At 49.2% G+C, this 22,868-nt stretch overlaps 1 protein-coding gene across 3 annotated transcripts in view; it reads left to right on the top strand.

Annotated features, from left to right (window-relative positions):
* LOC117221933 (uncharacterized) overlaps positions 1-22,868 on the top strand; it is a 328,669-nt gene that overhangs the window by 69,562 nt on the left and 236,239 nt on the right. For all 3 annotated transcript variants that reach the window (XM_033473283.2, XM_076520738.1, XM_033473284.2), the window contains exon 2: positions 20,781-22,820. In XM_033473283.2, the coding sequence (XP_033329174.2) occupies positions 21,168-22,820 (1,653 nt within the window). In that variant the 5' untranslated portion in view covers positions 20,781-21,167. The remainder of the gene's footprint in view (positions 1-20,780; positions 22,821-22,868) is intronic.

Consider the following 22,868-nt stretch of genomic DNA (forward strand, 5'->3'; position numbering starts at 1 on the left):
CGCGCTAACGACCAACGATGCGCCGGCAATTAACGGGCGCAATTTATAAAGTCCCTAATTATATAAAAGTTCACGCTTTCTTCGAGCGACGCGGCGCAGAAGCAGCGCAGAAGCGGCACGCGTCTCATTTTCTTGCCCCGTCGCGTCGTCTCGTTCGGTTCCGCGACGCGCCCGTTCTCCGTTTTCTCTTTCCTTTTTGTCTAACAAGCTCCTGCCAGCTCTCCTCTCCTCTCGCCTCCTCTCCCCGCCTCGCCTCGCCTCGCCACGCCGCTCCTCCTCTTCTTCTCTTCCTCCTTTCCTCCCCCGCCCCTCGATCGGCCGTTTCCCTTTCGTCTTCTGCTTTCTTTTTCACCTGGCCCACGGAGAATCCTACGTATAATTGGCTCCTTGCGCTCGCCGAGCCGCGGCTCGTATTTGGACTGCGTTGCGTGTTCGCGGAGGCAACCGCTCTTAAAACCGCATCCCGTGGAATATCGCGACCGATGCATCATTATCGGCCGATGCTGCACCCGCGATACCGTCCCGCCGATTCCTTTTCTGAACCGGACTCGGAATCGCCGGCTCGCGGAAATCGCTGCCGGCTGCATACGCTTTGCGCCGACGGAATCGCCGCCGTCCGAACCGTTCCTTAGACGCGGGAATTCCTCCGAAAATGTCCGCGTCGCGAAACCAGTTGAAACCGGGTCTACCCGTAAGATCGCGCTACGTCGAGCTGCTCCGAACTATCGCGTCGAAGGTAGAAACGTACCAATGTTTCGAAAAGATCGAGCTCGCGTATTTTTATATTCCTTCGAATCTGTTGCTAACGGATCGCGTCGCCCTGCAAATACAGGGTGTCCCGAAAATGTCTCGCAATCCGAAAATGGGAGGTTCCTGAGGTGATTCGAAGCAACTTTTTCCTTTGCGAAAGTTTTCTCCGAGGCTTCGTTTACGAGTTATTAACGAAAAACACCGACCGATAAGAGGCGAGCTTGGCTGGCGCGCGGCGGCCCAGCCATCGGCGCGGCCGTCTCGCGCCAAATGATCTCGCCTCTGATTGGTCACTGTTTTTCGTTGATAACTCGTAAACGAAGCCGCGGATCGCATTTTCGCTAAGAAAAAAGTTGCTTCGAACGACCTCAGGAATCCCCTACTTTCGGATTGCGAGACATTTTCGGGACACCCTGTATATTGTCACGCGTGGACGGATTTCACGCATCGTTTGTCCTGCGATTTCACGCGACGTCTTATCGGAGCATCTTTTTACCTTAACCGTCGCTTTAATAAGTTGCTCGTAACACGAAGATATCCTCGAATTCTTCCGACGTCTTCGCGATATCGCACATTTGTCCCAGCCATTCTTGCAAAAAACCGCGGTCTACCGATCGGTCGTAGACTCGCGGATCGCGGACAGCGATTCGTTCCTCGTTCGCTTATCTCTGCGGCGTCTGGCGAAGCCGACGTAAAATTAGCGGCTGCAAGAAGCGGTCGATCGGGAAGAGGGAAAGGGATCCTGTTCGGCGGGCAATAAAATTAATACGAAGTCCCGAGAAAGGATAGTAAACCAACGCGCGTATCTAAACAGGAGATGAAAAAAAGGCGTTCTCCGGTAACCGGAGACGTCCGAGGGGTTTTGCCTCGTTACGGGAAGCTTCCACGCTTAGAAGGGCCGTCGTCTTCCTTCTTCGCAATCAAGATCCATCCTCATTTGCGTCGTTCGGCCCGCCCGATAACGCGAACGCGCGGAAGAACCGACGAAAGGAAAAAAGCTCCACCCTCTCTCTCTCTCTCTCTCTCTCTCTCTCTCTCTCTCTTTTTCTTCTCTCCGCGTAACTCGATGCTGGTCGCGTGGGTGTACCGGCAACAAGAGGAGGATGTGCGCACGTACCCGCGAAGACGTCGAAGAGGAAGGTGTAACGCGGATCCCGACAGCCTCGCAGGACCGGCTTTCGCAAGGTGCGCTGTCTTACGTTACCGACAACCGTTCAACAGCCCGGACATTGTGTTGCGCTAAACTCGAGAAGCGTGCCGACGCTGTTCTCGAGCGTTTTTACTGCGCAACCACTGCAAAACTAAACCGAGTTACACGGTCAGCGGCGTTTGTTAGGGGACGTTTATGTCGGCCCACCGATAAACCGGAGAAACAAATTACGCGTTCGGGGTGCTCCTGTCGTCGCTCCGATCGAGACTCTCGTTGCTCTTATCTCTCCGGGCTGCGGATTTTCTGCTTTCTTCGTTCGCAACGAACTGGAGCGATTCCTAATAGGTTTATTAGGATGTAATATGTAATCATATTTTTAAATTCTTTCAACGCTTTTGCCGTTTAGTATTTCTAACATTCATAAAATTCGCTGCCCGGTTGCGAGAAAACCGAGTACAGTAACGTCTCTCTAATTGACGCTCGGAATGTCCACGAAAATGAACAATTTTAGAAGAGGAGATGCGATTGTTCGAGCCTTGTGGCTCGTTTTTTATAATTACCGATTCTCAGTAACTATAAAAACGAGCTGCAAGGCTCGAATAATCGTATCTCCTCTTACCAAATTACTCTAGCTGTGAATTTAACCTGTCAAGCGTGGATTCTGCTCTCGCAGAAAATTTGTCTAATTTCACCCGATAATCGTAATCGGCGACTATAAAATAAATCATCGGAATAATAACCGGAATCGAGTTTCCGATCCGTTCGATTTCTTTCGTCTCCGACGTATCAAAGATCGACCGTAAATTCTTTTCCGGATCGAGGAGCCGCGTCGAGCAGAAATTGCATCGATAATTTTATTACGTCGACGCGTAGCGCGGAACGTTCATTTTTCCCGGCAAGAACCAATAAGTTTCGTCGCTGACCATAAACATGTCCGAGCCGACGCGTCGTCGGCGTCGGCGAGCGCGTAAAAACGGGCCCGAAAATTGGAGTACGTTATAACTGGGAATTTTCGGTTAACGATCGGTTACGTGCGCGCGGTGTTGGAATTGCGCGCTCCAGATGGTTACCGATCATGAAGCGTAACATTATGGACCGTTCGCGTTGGAATATTTTAGAAGCATCGGATAAAGTGAACCGGGCTGTCTTGATCGCGGTGAACCGGATTCGTAGCACGCGTTACCGGGCCACGGGCCGACGGGGCCGGTAATTGCTTAATAATCGATGCACTCTAACGAGCCGGATTACGCCGACCGTGAATCCAGTCGGACGATTATTAAAATGTTACAGGAGAACACACGGCCGGGAACGTTTCCACGACTGTTCTCGAATTCTCTTACGTTACCGGGACCCGTTCCCTTCGACCTTTCTATGCCGTGGATATTAAAACTTTCGCGACTGCTGCAGAAGGTCTCGCGGACCGCTAACATTTGCCGCGCTTTATGGTAATTAGACTGCGAATTTTATGGGTTTGTGGCACAAGCGACTCGGTAGAATTCAACGCAGCGAGGAGATTGCAAGGATGTTGAGAAACCAATTTTTATTTAGCTTCGTTACCTTGCAATTCGTTTTATTTCATTCGAACTCGTTCGTGGCACTTTTTGGACTAACAAGCTCCTGCAACCATAATTCAAGATACGAAAGAATGTCTTCTCTTTCGGTTAAAATGGTGCGCATATTTTATCGTCGTTTCGTTTATGGATTTTATTCATTTTTAGTAAAATTGGCCGAAGGGAGAACGAAATTCCGAAGAGATGGAAATTTGATAATATCGTTGAATTGTTTCCGATCTATTAACATCGTCGAAAGACTGTACGATCTATTTTGCCTAAAGATCCGTGGTTTATTCGTTGCTATTTTTTCTCCTCTATGTCTCGTAGCAACGATTTTCCTGTACGCAACCGAACTTGAAGAGACGTCGCTCCGGATAGAACGTTCAATTTGCAGTTACAGCGGCCATAGCAAGGGAACGCGACAGAAATTGAACGAGGTCTTAGGTGACACGAGGCTGATGAGTTCCAATTCATTTAACACGGTTACACCTTCGATTTAATAGACGAGACAGCGATCCTTTAAGGTTTGCACGGCGTCGTTCCACCTGGGACAACATAGTCCTCCGTACAAGCGTACTCGTTTGACCCTAGAAGTTATGCGATCCGAGGGAGGTTTAGGGTTCCAGAGGTATCAGAGAGTTTGGCGGTTTCCTCTGGTCTCGATAGGTTTGGGAGGCTCTCTCCGTTGCCGTTTGTAGAATTCTGTGGATTTGTGTCGTTGATGCGTCCAAGGTTTACCAAGTTTCGGATGTCTCGAGTGTCGGGGATGCTGTCCGAACGTGGATCCAGGGATTTCGAAGCTGTCCGTTCGATCAGAAAAATTCCACGAGCTCGGAAATTTCATTTTTTGGAAAAAAAGGGCGAAACGTGAAAATCTCGAAAATATCGTCGATGTCGTACACCTCGACTTTACAATTTTAATTCGATCGAATAAAACTCTTCGATAGCGTGAAATTTTCTAGGCGATCGACGAGTCGGCCGAAGCGTCGAACCGCGTATTTATTAAAACGAAAAAATGTCGGGAACGAAGTCAGCCATCGAGGGCTCGGATCGAGACCACCGCCGCCGATTCGTCGAAGGTAAATTGCCGTGCTTTTCTAATGGCGGCTTAAAAGGAAAAATATTCGTGGTCGTCGAAAGCTGTTCCGCGCGCACAATCCGGCAATGAAATCGCAGAAAAACATATTCGAGCGGAATAAATCGCGTCGACTCTCGAGCGGAGTTTACTCTCGCATTCGAACCTGCCCCGACCAATCTTCGATCGGTCTACTGTTTTATGTTGTTCCGTGCAGACTTCCAGAGCCGGGACTCTCGTCGATGATATATCAGCGGCGCACGTGATATACACGTGCATACCGGCGCGAGCTCTCCCTCTCTCCTCTCTCTCTCCTCTCTCCTCGTCTCTCTTTCGCTCTCGTATCGATTCCATGAACAGCAATTATTTTCTTCTTTTGTCGGGGACGTTTACCCCCCGGGAGCCAGCGTTGGGCGCTGCGGAAAGGGGATGAAAACGGGCGGCGGGGTTCGAGGGTGGCTCGAACGCGCGGCGCCCGAGGTCAAAGCACCTTTCACAGGGTGAAAATCCATTAGCGAGCGTGCGACGAGCGATACGGGGAAATGGAAAAATATTCGCGTCGGACGTCGATCCGCGTAATTACACCGTAATTATGTTATTGCGCGCTGTCCTACGGGGTGTCGGGCTTAAAAGCCACATCGTTATCCGCGGCCCGATCGATGAGGCGTACCGTACTCGGCCGCTGACGATAGAAAAATTGGAGCACCCTTCTCCGCTCTCGTGGACTTTCTCGTGTCGTATTATTTTTCATGAAATTGACGGACGACGCTTTATTTTTAACTTCGTTCTTGTCGGGTTTACGATGGCTGTCTCGGGTGAATACACCTTCGCAAGTACTTTATGGTGACACGGATACTTTGGTCCAGATTTATCGGCGGCATAAAATGTATGCGCTCTCAGGGAAGATAATCCGCTCTCGATCGGAGCGCACGTTTTCACGCGAAATTGAAACAACCTCGACTTTGCCATTTTCATACGACGCATTAATCACTGGACGGTTCGACTTTAACTCTAAAACGACTCGTTCTGTTTTTCTCGGTATCGAATCTTAATATTATTATTATTACGACGTGTATTACAAGTTATATTACAGGCAAGTTAAAAATTGTATTAGGGCTTAGAAAGAAAATACTCGAAAATAGGCTTCTTTCGTTTTATGATATTTTATTATATGTAAATACGTAAAATCCGCAGTCTATCCATCAGCTTTCAGGAAACATTTATACGAATACAACATTTCGTTTACTCGACGGTAATTTATACAAAATGTTACGCGGAAATCCATTTGCACCGATGTAGAGATTTTATCGCACTCGTTCGCTGTTCTCTCTTGTGCAATCGCGTCGTGCTTTCATTCGTCGTTATTATTTTGACCAACAAATTCTTCGGTCTTTTACTTTCGCGCGCTCGTTCCACCGTGCGCAACAAACGATTCTTGTTACCGTCGCCGCAATTAACGAATCTTGTCGCGCGCACGAGCTAGCTTCGATCGAACCGATGAGGCGTATGTACAGTACAATTTCCGTATCTGTCGACGGGACCGAATTCTAAAGTGTCGAGAGTAGCATGCAGGAATTGATTTCTTCGAGCCTCGCGGCTCGCCTTTATTGCTGCCGACACCTCGCGAGAGGGAGAGAGATAGAACGAAACTCGAGACTCGAGACCAGCGAAACTATGTTGAATACGGTAATGTCTCCCTAATTGACGATGAGATTGTCCACAAAAATAGACAATTTGGGAAGAGGAGACACGATAATTCGAGCCTTGCAGCTCGTTTTTATAGTCGTTGACAATCGATAACCATAAGAAACGAGCCACGGAGCTCGAACGATCGTATCTCCTCTTCCAAAATTGTCCAATTTTTGTGGTCAATCCGAGCGTCAATTAGGGAGACATTATTGTATTTAGATAATAGAGAACCTTGACATATCGGGGGATGACGGAGGCTGCTCTACCGTGGAAACGACGGACGCCGAAACAGAGTTTCCACGGTCGATGCGAGCGACCGGACAAGGATCGTACGCGTTTCGCAATTTGCACGATGCCATACCGTCGATTCGCTCTTGTTCCACATTTTACGGCGTCGGGTGTCTTATGGGGACGGTGCGGCGAGTCAGCGCGCGAACCGCGCGACGATTAAATTGTCTGGCCGGCCCGATGTGTAATTACTCGGCGCAAAATACGGCCCGGCGGCCGTGCAGGCATTCATTGATTAAGAATGTACGACAAATTGGACGGTGTAAGTACACACCTCTGGTTTGCCTGGCCGGGATCGAGAGCAGCCGCGTAATTGTGCTAATCTCTTCAACCACCGCCGAGTCCCGGAATTACGAGCAACTTGCTCGTTTTGCCGATCGATCGGCGCTTTTGGTTCCATTCCAGAACAAACATACTCGCGGGAGCACAAGGATACCGATAGCTCGGTCTAATTCGACGGAGAGCCGACTTCCTCTCGGTTTAGCAATTAACCAAAGAACCAGTTTTTACTTCGACTTATCCGCGCCAGACCGTCGGAAAAAACTCATCGGATCGTTCTTCCGCGATAAGACGATCGCGGCGTTCCCGTCGGCGTCTCGATAAGCGTTTCCACGTCGTCGGGTCTAAGCTTAACCACGCCGGAGCAGAACAGGATAAATTACGACGACTCCGAATGATCCAATATTTCGTCTCGTATCCGGACAATTTGTCCATGTTCGGAAATATAGGACAACTCGTGGATATCGCACCGGGCTCGATCGTGCGTCGTTCAATGGAAATAGCGTACTCGTGCTCGTCCATAGATTATTTCAATGCGGTAATGTCTCCCTAACCGACGCTCAGATTCTGCACAAACTATTTGGGAAGAGGAGACACGATTATTCGAGTCTTGCTGCTCGTTTTTATTGTTGTTGACAATCGATAATTATAAAATGGAATCGCAATACTCGAATAATCGTATCTCCTCTTCCCAAATTGTCCATTTTTATTTTCAAGCTCAGCGTCAATTAGAGAGAATTTACTGTACTCTTCTCGATATTTACTTATATCCAAACTATTGCATTTTTTTACCAATTTATCAATTTTTGTGGACACGTGAGCGTCAGTTAGAGAGACACGACTGTAGTTCGCCGCACTCTTTCGAACAGAATTTAAAGCGCGTCGCTTAAAATAATTTTGCAACGTTATTACATTCCGTATATATTAATTTAAGGATTCGAAGTTGTTTCACTATTTTCTATTTAACCTTTCACACGTCCATTTTACACTCCTGCGTTCTTCGATCGCATAATCAACGGGCAACTTCCGGTACAAATTTAATAAATAAATAATCCCGAAGCATTCCCGAGTACGTTGCTCGTTTCAGTGGAATTCGGAATTCGTTCGCGCTTCTGTAGATTCCGCGAGGCTAATTTTAGGCCATTCATTTGTCTAAATCATTCTCCTCTTTGGTCTAGTTCACAGAAGTTATTTCTGTCGCAAGTCCGCTTACAATATCGCTGCAATTTTCCCTGGTTTCTCTTTTCTCCTGTTTCTCAATTTTGCAAACCGTTTTCGAAGAGAAAATTCTTCGTAAAATTGATTATCTCGGTTTCTATGCTCAAGGACTTGCCAAGAATTTATTCTATCCTGGCAATCTTTGTCTCTGAAAGATATTCGAAATAAAAGCTGGTACAAGTTTTAGAAATACGTATTTATTTTCCATAGCTTAAAAAAAAAAAGATAATTACGAAATTTCAGAAAAGAAAAGTAAATTTGATCGGGCGTCGCTATCGGCGACGATCAGCCTTTCCTTTTCAATCGGTCGGACAAACTCGTCGTCCTCGCCGGCTGAAATACTTGGAAGTTCGGCTTCATTTTCCTCGACGTCGATGTAAATTTTTTCGGACGATCTCCGCGCGATATTTCCGTTTACCATGTTTTTTATAAATCCGCCGACATTCGTCGCAACGTTCCTTTAAATTCCGTCGAAATTCGAAGGCTCGTCGATCGATCGGTCGAATCGATATTCTGTAACATTGATTTCTCGTTACTCGGCTAATTCGAGAGCTTCGCAAAGATTCGCTCGCTTCGTAAATTCGCATCGCGTACAAAAACTACCGCGTAATTTGTGCGATAATTCATCCGCGCGGAAGAGTGCCGTGTAAATCGAGGGCCGGACGCGCGTTTCGTTTTATTCCTTCGAGTAATAGGCATCGTCTGGTCGGCGCGGTTAACTTCCGCTTATTTCTCCGGCCATGAGGAAACTTTGTAAATGACAAAAGGGTTACGAGCAGAAAGGACGGCGCGCGAAGGGAGCCGCATAAAAATGGAGAAAGTTGAACTTTTTTAACGAGGAAGCAGTGCCGCGGAAACTCGAGGCCGGCCGTTGCGCGGATTAACCGGGCACGTTGGCGCGTAATTTGAAATAGACCTCCGCGGTTACGCGGCCGGGCACACATAATTTCGGAATTAAAAGTTTCACCGACGGTAATTAGTTGTTTGCCGGTACGGCTCTGCGAGTACCGCGGCGCGATGGAACAACGCGTTACCGGCTCGTCGTCGGCGTTCTGGCGGCACCGGAGGACCTTTCCCACACCGCCGTTACGCCATTGTTCGATTATCTCCGCGTTTTTCCAGATGGCCGAATTAATGGGAACTAGGATAATAGCGTTGAACGGCGACGACGCGTCCGCTCGAACGTTGTCCACGCGCGTTCGAAAGGGAACGGGCACGACGGCGGTTTCTAAGAACGATTATCCATCGTTCGCGCAATCCGCGACACAGTCGGGACTATCTATCCGCTTTGTCCTCGTTCGGAATCTCCCGACGTCGTCGGCGATGCGAGAGAGCCGACGAGTATGTTTGTCCATGACGATTATCGGAGATCGTTCCGATGTCTATTAATACCGCGATCTTCGAAGCTCGTAACAAGCTTTTCCAGTTCACGTGTTTCCCGGCTGTTCGCGTGACTTTCATTAACAGTTCTGCCCTTCGCGTAAACAGCGATCCTACGATTTACTGTCCCGTCTCGAAGCAAGTTTAATCGTTTCTCGTCTCTTCGCGGATTCTTTCTCCGGCGTTATCGAGGCTAAAATTTGTTCCGCCGTTGGCGTTCGCAGACGCGATAGTCCCGGGTACGCGCGATGTACGAAGCGTGCTCCGCAATTTTTCACAATTTTTTTCATAATTTTTCGCAATTTTTTTTTTTGAACGTTCGTAATTTTTCGACCAAAAAGTTAAGATATTAAAATTTCTAAGGTAAAAGCGACTCTGATTTCGATAGGCTGTTTCATCGAGGGATCTTATGGATTATGGGATTTTAGTGTACGGAATCATTTTATAGCACCGCAAGGGCCATAAATACCACGAATACCTCGTTCCTCCGTTAGGCGGTTAGATTTTTATAGTAGAAGCCTTGTTTGGACGAAACGAAGCTGTTCCGACACAAGTCACGAAAGATGGAATAAAGAAACAACGCTAAAAAATATCGAGTCGTTGGCCGATAAAATTTCTCCCGAAGTAGGAAAGATAGTATCAGAGAAGAGATGTCAAGTATCAGGACGTAAACAATAATTTAACTTTATATACGTTTATTACAATGTACTGGTCAAAATAAAAATATTTGTTTCTATGAACATTGATTTTTTTTTTGCGACCCACCTAAAGTTAAGCATCGTTTATTTGGCCCGAGTTAGCTTTTGAGTTCGACACCCCTGTCCTACGGTAACCGGCGCCGCTGCCCTAATCTCGTTACGGTCTCGACGTCGTCGCCGCGTCGACGTTCGTCTTCGAGAGGCTAATTTCGCGGAGTAGCGTACTTGGACGAACGCCCGTGGAACAATCGCATTCCCGGCCGGTCCCCGAACGACTCGTTTACCCGGAGAACCGCGAAATTTGTCTGGGCTATTACGGGATTGGGCCGTATAAGGCGATATTACGCGTTCCAGCTCCGCGAGAACCGGCGCTGCGTCGTCGAGCACTTATCGCGTCGCTCGTGGAACACGGGCGGATCGCGTTTTCTCGAGGCTCGGATCGCGTGACCGAAGGAACGTCTGTTCTCGGGACAACGACAGATGTCTCGGCCCATAGATCTTTCTCCAATGACGTCTCTTTATTCCGTCGGCCGTCCCCGGCACCGGCTCTCCTTCGTCCGCGGTTATGGTCGGCCGGTCGGCATTGTCTCGGGGCGGAGGAGGTCCGCGATCACGGTCATCGGTAGCGGCGCAGCAACGTCGATGGCGGAGCAGCGATCGTCTGTTACCGTTTTCCCAGTGCCACTTATCTTTATTGTACCTAATTACCTCGGCATACCTGCGGCCAATTATCGTTTCGTCGGAAGTTTCGTAGTCGGCGCGCCGCGCCTCGCCGCGCCGCGCCGGGGACCCTCACGTGACACGACCGGTCTTCCAGGCCTTGGTCGACGGTGTAACGTTGCCAGAACTTCCACGGGCACAAACTTGATGTTTCATTAGCGAACAGACCGGGGATGTAATTTATATTGCCGTCGAACATGGAACCGTTGCTCGGCTGCGATGGTACCGCTCGCGTGGAGACCATCCCTCGTGCGAAATCGAATCGGGGGCTCGCTCGATAAGTAAGCAAGAACGGGGCTCGTCGGCTAACGAGGTTAGTTCGCTAATTCCCCATAATTATCCGATCATAGAGTAGACGATTCTGTCGGGCTCGGATGTGGAAACGATGGGTTCCGAACGATGGATGGCTTCGTTCGGATATCGGACCTTGTTCGAGAAGAAAAATACTCGCAGCTGGTTACCGCTGGTTCTGGTTGGCTATAAACACGATATACAACCTCGATATTTCGGGATTTATTTCCACGTTTGCGGATAAATTAAAAATTTTGTGGGGGCAATCGACGATTCCATTGTTCGACGGTAGAAACGCTCTTTGAAAATGGCGAAACGCGACTCACGCTGGTTCGCCTACTTTATAATATAATTAATTTTACTATAATATATACTATAATATTAACGTAATTACTATAATATAACTAATTTTCCTTCAGCTTGTAAACAAAAATGAACGATTTGGGAAGATACGATTATTCGAGCCTTGCACCTCGTTTTTACAATTGTCGACGATTCGCCGCGAGGCTCGAACAATCGTATCCCCTCTTTCGAAATTGTCCATTTTTGTTTAGAAGCCGAAGAAAAATTGGGGAGAATTTAATGTACCCGTCGGTTGAGCAAAGTCTTTCCAGTGCTAAGAAGAATGTTTCGGGCGATCATGGCGGAGCTCGAAGGTGCAGCTTCTCCGGCAACGCTATCAGCTTCCTCGTGACCCGGCGCACCTCGTCGGGACGATAAAACCCGATTTCGCTGCATCTTGTTCGGCAACTGTAGCCGTGAAAGTAAGAGGAAATGAATCGCGGCCGTCCGTGGTGCAATCCCGTTGCAGGGGAACCTCCTCGGCCGGCAGCGCGCGCATTTTCCTCGGCCGTGTTCACGTAACTCTCGTCGCCTTTCAAAATTAATCAGTCGCCCGGACGCGCAGGAAGAGCTTTCAAATTTCTTTCGCAACGAAATCTTGGGCAATCAGAGGCGCCCAACCGCGCTTATTCTACATACCGGGCGGGCAATTAGTCACGGCCAAAGATTCTGGCCAATTACGCGAACCAGGTTGGACGGGGATGCGTATCCAGAGCAATCGTACGCGATCGCGTTTCGTCGACCCGATATTATTGACGATTTCGAATTTCTTCGGGACCGCGTGGATTACGCAATTCCGCTGTACACGCGTCGCGAAAACGTTTCGAGCCGCGCGATCGACTTTTCGAGCAACTTCGGAAATCGATTTTAAGTCGACGCTGAGATCGAATCGGGCATAAGATGAACTCGTCGATACCTGGACCGATTAAAAGTATTATGACTTTTAATTGTGATCGCTCGATCGAAACGATAATAATAATTAATTGCATCTAATAGTCGATATTAGGCGCACCAGTGTCCGAGCATCGAGACATTTCCTATTATTATTTGTACATTTGCCTCGATGCATAAATCAGACACAAAAATCGTGAAAAACACAGAAGCGTGAAAATTTACTTAAATTTACGTTCGAGATAAAATCGCGAAGAAATACACGGTCCAATAAAAAGGAACAAAACCGTTCTATTATTTCGAGGGAATCGAGAGAGATCGATATAAAAAAAAAGATACAAATCGTTCGAGAACAGAACCGAAAGTTAATCGAAACAGCCGAAAGAATTGTTTTCGATTTTACGATATTTGCGTTCGATTGAAACCAGTCGAACGCATCGACGGCGGCGATAAGTCGGCGATACTTATCGAAGTTTCTTTCGACTCGCCATCCGCGGATAAACAATGACGAAAGACAGTTTCGAGAAACGCGTATAAGGCGAGCGGTCGACGCATATGCATGAGCCGCGCCGCGGACGTCCGCTCGTCGGAAATCCAATCGTCCTGTCTGCCGTCCATTTTTTCCTGCTGCGTGGCTCCGCCGTGCACGGCCCCGCTAATGGCTTTCTCAATATCCATATAGCTCAAAAACTGGCCACGAGCAAACATCCTCGAGCTGCCTGCCGAGGCAGCCGATCGAGATCTTCGCGACGCCTCGGTCGAATGAACTGGTTTCGAGATGACTGTGCGATTTATCCGACTTGTCCACCCTTTGCCGACGGTTTGCACCGTTGCACCCGCTCTTGGACAGACGTTGCACCGGACTATCGATCGCGAACGATCCGTTTAGTCAATTTTCTGCAGAAATTCGAAAAAAAAACGATTCAACCGGTCGCCTAGCGCCAGCCGAGCTCGCCTCTCATTGGTCACTGTTTTTCGTTAATAAGTCGTTAACGGTGCCTCGGAGAAAACTTTTGTAAAGGAAAAAGTTGCTTCGAATGACCCAAGGAACTCGCCACTTTCGGGCGAGACATTTCTGGGACACCCTGTATATTGTTTTATAATAATGGCAAGATTCGATTTATTTCAACCTCGCGCGATTTCTATGGTAATAAGATGAAGAAGTTTATCTAAAAATTTCGCCGAGAAACATTTCTATAATATGTGAAATTGTAAGAGAAAAAATCAGAAAGCAGTGATTTTGACCGGTTTGGTAGTTCTAGCGTTAAAATCGACACGCTTAGCCGTGCTTCGATCGTCCGCCGATACGGATTCTTAAAAAATCTATTTCTCTTTACCGCGTATTTCGCTGCCAATTCGCTGAAAGCGGCGCCGAGGAGGAGACGTTCCTCGACGCGGCCGAAACCGCGCGTTCGCGCGAACCGTCGGAATCCGGCAACGGATTCGTGCCGAAAATCCGACGGATCGGGCGAAAATTTTCGAAAGCTGGGAAACGAGCCAGCTCCCGTTGCCCGGCGCCGAATAATCGTCTAGAAATTCGTCCGGAGCCGGTCGCCGCGATCCTATTCCCGATCCCGTCGGCTAGATCGAACGTTGGATCGGCGTTACGGAGGGCCGCCGCGTTTTCTGCGCTTTCATGCACTGAATGCTATACGGTTCTGCGGTTTCTAGGATGATCCGCATCGCGCGCGCCGCTCGAAAAAAATTCGGTCAAGTCGACGGATTAATTAAACGCCGCTTTGCGTTTTGCTCCGCGGCTCCGGGAGAACGCGGAGATCTCGGCGCGCCGAAACGCGCGAGGGGAGGAGCGAAGACGGGGAGGACGCGCGGTTTTTCCATTTAAGCGATGCCGGTTAACGACTGCGTTGGAATCGCGAGCGGCGAGTTCGCGAGAACGCGCGGTCTCTCGAACGTAGCGGACGGCGGAATTAAACCGTAGAAAGTCGTGTCTTTGGTCCGTTGCTCGCCGATCGGACCGCCGAACCGCCGAAGAAGATCCTGTTTCCTTCAAGGTGCCGTTGAAAATTGTTATGTCACGTTTCAAAATAATTTTATCAATCGAACTTGTTTATATTCTGAAGGGCTGTTAAAAGCGTAAACTGTTGCACGAGTCGGAAAATTCAATTTCATAGCGCATAAAATGCGCTAGGTTATTTGAAATGGAAATACAGTGGGTTAGAAAAATTATTTAAAATTTTACGTTAATTTGGCTTCGAGTGCAAAGGGTTAAATTTCGTAGATCGGCGTTATCGACGCATCGCGACGCGTCGGACAAGGGGATCGCTCGTTTCTTTTCTTTTTGGTCGAAAAAAACCTTCGAAAAAGCGTCGAAATCGCGATAGCCCCGCGAAAGAACGCGGCGAGGCAACGCGTAATAGTTCCTCGAGCACGAGCCCGATCTCCGCGATAGAAAGTATAGGCCGCGGCGCGTATCACCGTCTAATTGGTATCGCGATGCGGAATTAAAACGAAGTTCTAAGTCGGATCTCCCCGGCTCCTATCCTATTAGTCGGTACGATTATTGTTGCAACAGCGGCGGCGGCGGCGCGAGCCCCGTTTCGCAACGATACAGTGAACTTTTATCCGCGCCGAACGGCCTTGCCTTTTTACATCGGCGTCGCAGCAGCGGCCGGCCGCGTGTAGGTGTTGTCACTTACCGTCGTGCCTTGAAAAACCTTTCACTGTTTTGCACCTACATAGACGGCCGGCAGACAGCCGTGTGCCGTTGCCATAAACTCAGAGAAATCTCCCGGAGACGCGTAACCCGTTATCGCCCGTGAATTCCGTTTCGTTTCGTTTCGTTTCGGCGGCGCGGCGTTGCGCCACTTTGTTATCGCTGTCCCTTCGATTCGAGAATCTTGGCACGTTCGAAAGCGGACCGTTTTGCCTTTAGCCGGAATTTCGAAGATCGACGATTGGCTATTTAGTGCAGCGAAACGATCTGGATCGCTTAACACGTTCGTCGCCCGGCAAGAATCGGTCGAATTCCTCGCGGGCCACAAATCCTGTGGTATATTTTTAATATTTTTCGTTTGTATGTTTTATATTCGCCGGTGCTTATTCCATTAAATTCGTACGTTACAAATAGGATTTTTATAAATTACCTGTAAAATCCTATTTAACTAGACAAAAAAGAGCGTCACCCACTTACGGGTGTCGGCGCTCCCACGAAAGCAGCAATATAAAATAACGGTGCACCGTTGTCAGCGCGGGGATCGAATAAATTCCTTGAATTTCGTGGGAGACCGTGCAGCTCGAGCGAAGCTCGCGCGAGATTCCGAAAGTTTTCTAGAAGCAAAGCCCCAGAAATATCGTCCTCCGGCAAGTCCCGTTCGCGGATTCAGATGGCGAGCGTCGGACCGTTTCCGTCGCCGAAACGATTAATCTTTGCGCGGGAAAACCTCGCTGGACGCATTCGGTTATGCGCCGCGTCGCGTCGTTTCTGGTCGGCGTACCATCGAGGAACAGGTACAGTGTCGTTGCTCGTTTCTCGAGTTACGCGACCCGCCCAGCAAAGACATCCACCGCCTGCCGTGTCGTCGAAGCGATATCGACGTCGTCGATGCGAACGAATCGGTCCGATATCGACGTTCTTTCTCCGGGCATACCTTTTAGACCTCGCTTCGGACGCATCCGAGCGACGAATCCGCAAAATTCCCGACGTCCGTTCGCTGTTTCCAACCGGAAACCGGCCGCGAAGGTCGAGGAAGCGACGCGACGCAGCTTCGTGCGTGCTTCCTTCAATTTTCTTTTCCAACAGGCGGACAGGCGGCACGTCGGACCTTCGCACGATTGCTCGACGCGATCCTCGCGATCCGCGAATATCGATCACCCGAACGTTTCTTCGAATTCGCTGAAGTTTTAGGCAGATATATGAAAGAATTATTTAGATAGTTTATGCTGAAAATATCGATCACCGAACGTTTCTTCGAATTTGCTGAGGTTTTAGGCAGATATTTGGAACAATTATTTAGATAGTTTATGCCGCAAGGCTCGGATAATCGTATCTCCTTTTCCCAAATTGTCCATTTTTCTGCACAATCTGAGCGTCGGTAAAGGAGACCTCGTGAGGAGACCTAAGTCTCTAAGGAGACCTTAAATTCTAAATGATTCTAAGCGATGCCAATTAATTGGACCGGAAACGAGCACGCGAGATTCGACGCGTCCGATAACGTTCCATAAAAGTATCCGAATGATATCGGAAGCGAAATAACGCGAGACCCGAAACGGCTCGTTTGGACTCGTTTTGGTAAATATCCATATGCGAGCTAGCGCTGTAGAAGCTGATTGCGGCGGCGATCGCGAGGCGATGGGTTAATAACGTGGTACACGGTGCCGAGCGCGTAAATCGGGCCGCTCGAGCGCATTCGTTGTTTACGAACGCGTCGAAAAAATTGTTCAAAGTAAAACGGGCGGGGACCTTGGGACATATACTTTTATTGTTTCGTCGGGCTCTCGCTTCGACGTTGCTCGAAATAGCTGCTTTATGTATTTATAAACGGTCGTGATACTTAAACGCTCCCATTTGCATGGGCTCATCCTGTGTATAATATGAAACTACATTAAAATGTTTATCTCGTCGCTTGCAGGTTACAGGACGCTATAAATACACAAACATCTGGACTCTAGAAACCTTTGGACCGCGGATTGTCCGCGTTCGTTTCGAACTCGAATCGGCGGACGTAGAACCGAATGGAAATCTCGATGAAATTTTTCATATTTTCGTTTATTTTTCATGCGATCGAACACCGGTATTGCCTATATATTTTTTTCGCAGGGCAATAAACGCGATGTTATGAAATACTCGCTCGAGATACATATTATTTCCTCGGACATTCTAAATACGCTGTTCGAACGATTTTAGATTCCAGTTGATTCGGTGTTCACGGCTGTCCGTCGTTTCTTTCGAAGAGTTCAAAAATGAAAGACGACGATAATACACCGAAGGAACTATGTTTTCTGGAATAAATCATCGTTCTTTCTCCGTAGAAGGTCACGGCGAGGATCGCGATGCGAAAGTCTCGCCTGCGAAATTCGAAATTGATTCGCCGATGAATCGTGCGACGGTAACAAGGACGCCGAAATCTTTTCTTACAGACGTTCGTCCGCCCAAATTAACGAGCGGGGACACGTATTCGCGGAAACGCCCGCGATCTATTAATATCCGTTAAACGCGGTCCGACGTTCGTCGTCGACTGGAAAATGATTAATATATCATGTAAGTTGTAGATAGTCGACCCTGATTCCGTGCCGATCCCGTTACCCTTGGTCTTTTTACTTGGATTGTTTAATTTCCGTTTTGTTGTTCTCTCCACGCTTCTTTTTCAAGCGGCTGCATTAGTCTTTAAGTCGAAGAGCATGGCAACGTTCGCTGCGAACATAATCTTGCGGAACTCCGTCGTCCCGCGTTCAGCGACATTTATTGCGGCGCCTGTTTTGAACGGTGTCTACCGACTCGGAGAGAAAACTCTTGGGAAATTCGTATTCGGGCATGTGCTGCTCGAGGGAGAAACGAATTTTGCGTTTTTCGTTCCGACGTTCGTCGAGTAAAAAAATGCAATAGTTTGGAAATAAGTAAATACCGACGAGAGTACAGTAAATTCTCTCTAATCGAGCTTGAAAATAAAAATGGACAATTTGGGAAGAGGAGATACGATTATTCGAGTATTGCGATTCCTTTTTATAATTATCGATTATCAAAAACTATACAAACGAGCAGCAAGACTCGAATAATCGTGTCTCCTCTTCCCAAATTGTTCATTTTTGCTTACAAGCTGAAGAGAAATTAGGGAGAATTTACCGTATTAGGTTACTTTCCCAGAGGTTATTTATCCAGAGTTTCAAAGGGGAAAATCGAATTTTCTAAGAGTATTTCGGTAGACATCCCGATGCCTGGCCTTAGGCATCGGTCACGAAGCGACCTTCGTCCTTCAGCGATATCTAGAGATCGCCTCATCCGCTCTTCTACCTCCGCCATCGTTCTTTCATCTCCCACTTCATGGATCTGTCAGCGTTGCACCGATATTGCATACGAAATATTAAAACACGATTCGTCGAATCTCGCTCTACTGTTCAGGATGCTATTTTTGAATCGTACTTTCGCGAAGCCCATTTTGCAAAAATTGTCGAACACCCGAGCGAAACTATGCGTCTCGAGAATGAAGAAATACGAAACCGTCTTATCGTATTTTCTGTCAACAGAAACTTTTTACGATGAAACGGTTCTCTCGCGCGTCGAATCGTTCTCGTGCACTCGCAAGGTGTTCGAAAATTTATACCGATTTACATCGTCGGCAACATTCAACGTTATCTCAATTAACATTGTCTTTGCTTAACAGCCAAAGTACGGTAATGTCTCCCTTACCGACGCTCAGATTGTCCACTAAAATGGACAATTTTGGAAGAGAAGATACGATTACTCGAGCCTTGCGGCTGGTTTTTATAATCGTGGACAATTTATAACTATAAAAATAAACCGCGAGTCTCGAATAATCGTATCTTCTCTTCCCAAATTGTCCATTTTTTTGTGGTCAATCTGGGCGTCGATTAGAGAGACATTACTGTATACAGTTTTTTAATTCCCTGCGCGTGTCGTCATAATTCTGAGAGCCTGTCTGCTTCTTAATTTTTTTTTATACTTCACTTCTGCCCAGTTCCGATCATCGCATTTCAAAATCCACGATTAGACTGCGGATTTCGAGAAAAATTCACGGGAACGTTGACGATTCGCGTTCAACCGTGTTGGAATATTTATGGTATCCGGAAATATTTGCTAGGAAAACTCGAAGATCCGCAGTTTAACGAAAAATTGATTCGAGGACAAATTTAAGCAACGATCGACGCCTACGTTCGCTTAACTTTGTCCTCGATGGTATATTTCCACCCTGCACCGACTGCTACGAAATTTTATGTCGCGATCGCTACAGCACGATTGTACGCCCCCGCATCGGTGGACGTTGACCGAAAAAAAGTTTGTCGCAAAATTGACCTCGACCTCGATAATTAAAGTTCCCCGTATTAAATATTGTCAAAGTTCGAACGATTCTTGTAGCTATTTTTCGTTCGCGAGACGTTGAAACACGGAAGAATTTCAGCGGGAAAAAGACGTACGGAAAGCGAAGAAGACGAAAGTAAACGGAACACCGCGTGCCCCATTGACAAGAAGTTTCCAGTCATCGAAAGTCGATCTGGAATTTCTTCTGGACGCAGTCGCCGTCCGTTATTTCTCACCGAGTCTCCACACATTTTCCCATCTAACGCGTAGTTACCTATTTCTTCGTCGCTGGCGCATTATACGCGTTTGCCTTTCGCTGCCTCGACTCGTCAATTTTGCAAGTAAAATATCTGTAACGATTATCCGAACTTTGACATCGTTTTACACGCACGATTCCCGCCGCGAGCAACTAGAATCGCCGACCTGAAACTTTCACGGTCAGTTTTGCTACGAGCCTTCGCGTCAACGTCCACCGATCATCCGAGGTCGTACAAAAGCAACAAATAATTTCCCGACAGCCTCGTGCGAGCGACGCACAGTGGGACAAAGCGACGAAGTTGTGTCAAAATTGAAGAACTTTTGATAGAAGCGCGACGAAGCGATGCGCTTTTTATTACGTTGAAGCTGAAATGCTGCGGAATACGAGAAAAATAGAGAGAACGTGGTACGAACATTTTTCAACCTTGAAAATTCATGTTAAGGTTAAAATATTCCGATAAGATTCTGATTTCTCCAATACAATATATAGTTATAATGTCTCCCTAATCGATGTTCGGATTGTCCACAAAAATGGACAATTTTGGAAGAGGAGATACGATTATTCTCGATCCTTACAGTTCATTTTTATAGTCACGAATTGTCAGTAACTATAAAAACAAGCTAGAAGGCTCGAACAATCGTACCTCCTCTTCCTAAATTGTCCATTTTTGTGGACAATCCGAGCGTCGATATAACCTTGACATTACTGTACATCTTTTTACGACACGTAGATTTTGACACGCCGATTTCAAATCTGGTCGCAGAAGTTTGTCAAAAAATCAGCAGGCAAAAGAACCAATCGTACATTTGCACCGCATAAACCACAATTTCGTTGAATATTTCAATTTGGCCATAAATTTTCAAGCTTAAAGAAAAATGTTCACGCTACATTCTACCTTTTTCCGCAACGTTTCAGCTTCAACGTAAAAAAGCCCGATCATCGGAACGTCTCGTTTCCATCAAAAGTAACTTCGACGTTTACTCAACCCCGCGCTTCGCGGTATCGCGCGGCACCCCGCAACGCGTCAAGATCATAATTTCCCCTTCGCCTAAATTCCGCCGAGTCGGCCCGCCCGAAACCAGGATCGCCGAGACACCGCCGTGCTTCGTACGCTTGGTACGCTTGATACGCTTCGTATTTGTTACCGCCGAACGTTTTCTTTTGAGTTGCTGGCCCCTATCCTGTTCCTACTTTCTGTTCCAGATTTCGTACGAACCGTCAGCGTACGGTACGAACGGCACGAGCGCGATCGAGGAGGATGTAGCCGACAGGCTGCCAGTTGACGCGTCAAGCATCGAGGATGTGCAGAACGGACCGCGGATCGCGCAGAGTGCGAGCAGAAGAAGCATACCCCAGGAAGCGAGCTTGTCGTTTGCCGAGCGATCTGGATCGACCGAGATCACTGCCGGATTAAAAGCTCGCGGATAGTGCGGCGGTGGAATCCGTCCCGAGGAGCCGTCCGAGGAACCTCCGTAGCCGGGTTGCTGGCTCGCCGGAGCCGACCCGGAGCCGGAGCCGGAGAGATCGAAAGACTGTGAGAGCAGCAGCAGCAGCAGCAGCAGCAGCAGCGTCGAAGAGGAGAGGAGGAAGATGTTGGGCGTGAGTCAGCCGGGAAACCCGCCCTCGAGCTTGCGACACTCGGCGAGCTTCTCTTGTCTGCAGCGTGGCACGGCCAGCAGCGAGGGACACCGAGCCAGGACCTCGACGTTGCTGCAGCAGCCCGGGCTGCAGCTGAGCGGCGTCGGCGGCGGCGGTGGCGGCGGTCATCATCATCAGTACGCGTCCGGGCAGACGTCGTTGTTGCAGCAGTCGACGGGGACCGTTCAGCACCGGGTCGAGGCGTTGGAGTCTCTTCAGGACAGCAACGACTACGGTTTCGTGAAGATCAGGCCGCGACTGCGCAGCACGAACGCGACCCTCTACCACGAGGAGGAAGTAGCCGCGCAGAAGACCGCCCTCTGGGACCGCGATGTCTCGGCGTTCAGCGACCGGGAGTGCGACTCGAACTACAGGGACTGCTCGCTGAAGATCAAGGACCGGGAGCACTCGCCGAAGACCGGCGGCTCCGCGAAGAACCACCACCAGAACCCGCTGAGAGGCGCGCTGATCCTCTTCACCTCGACCTCGTCCTGGTGGAAGGCCAGGCAGCGGGAGGACCAGCTGACCGGCTCGGAGCGGGCGCTCGCCTCGACCGCCACCGTCTCCGAGAGGAAGTGGTCCAGCACCTCGATGGCGTCGCCGTCGAACGACCGGAAGTGGGTGCCGTCGGTGACCTCGCCGACCAACGACCGGAAGTGGTCCGTGGGGAACGGCGCGCTCTCGTCGTCCTCGGGGAACGAGAGGAAGTGGACCAGGTCCTCGGTGTCCTCGAGCTCGACGGGCCAGCAGGACCGGAAGTGGCGGTCCCTGGGCGCCCTGCTGAGGGCTCCCACGGGCACCGGCTCGCACGGCATCCAGCACTCGCTGTCCCACAACATGAGCGTCTCGATGATCGAGGCCGGCGAGCACTTCCGGGAGGATCTGCGCGGCTCCGGTTACAGCGGCAAGTCGACGCGCTACCAGCAGCAGCCGACCTCCTACTCGGCGAGGGTCTCCAGGGTCAGCCGAGACATTTACAGGGAGAACGGGGAGTTCGGGCAGACCGGCCGGTCGAAGGTCAGCCGCAGGCTCTACCAGGAGGCCGCGGAGGACCGGGACCCGGAGGAGAGACACCTGCAGCAGGCCAGACACCAGTTCGAGGACGAGTGTCGCGGCAGGAGAAACGGCGAGACCGTCTGCAAAGAGCAGACCGGCGCCGAGACCCGCGTCACCTCCACCAGATCGAGCCGGGCGCAGAGCTTTTATCTTCTGGACGACTTTCTGCGGCCGCAGCAACAGCAACAGCAACAACAGCAGCAGCAGCCGCAGCAGAGCAAGTGCATGCTGAACGTCTACCTGTCGCCGTCCCACTCCAAGTCCGGCAACGATCACGCCAGATCGGTCGACGCGAAGCAACTCTCCCAGGGGAACGTCACGAACATCACGCCGCCCAGGCGTCACAACTCGAGCTCGGATAGCCTCGAGGTGGCGACCAGCCCTTTGCCGCCGCCGGTGCCGCCGCCGCCCCCGCCTCCGCCGCAGCTCAACGCCAGAGACAGAGACAGGGCGGACAGGGCGGACAGAGCGGACAGTTTCAAGGAAAAGGACGCGTGCCCGTGCAAAATGTGCTGGACCAATATGCAGCAGAGATCTTTCGTTGAAGAGGTAAGTCCCCGAGGACCGGGTCACCGTCCAACGGGATCACGTACGTTA

Source organism: Megalopta genalis, chromosome 4 (assembly GCF_051020955.1).
Source record: "Megalopta genalis isolate 19385.01 chromosome 4, iyMegGena1_principal, whole genome shotgun sequence".
NCBI classification, from domain to species: domain Eukaryota; kingdom Metazoa; phylum Arthropoda; class Insecta; order Hymenoptera; family Halictidae; genus Megalopta; species Megalopta genalis.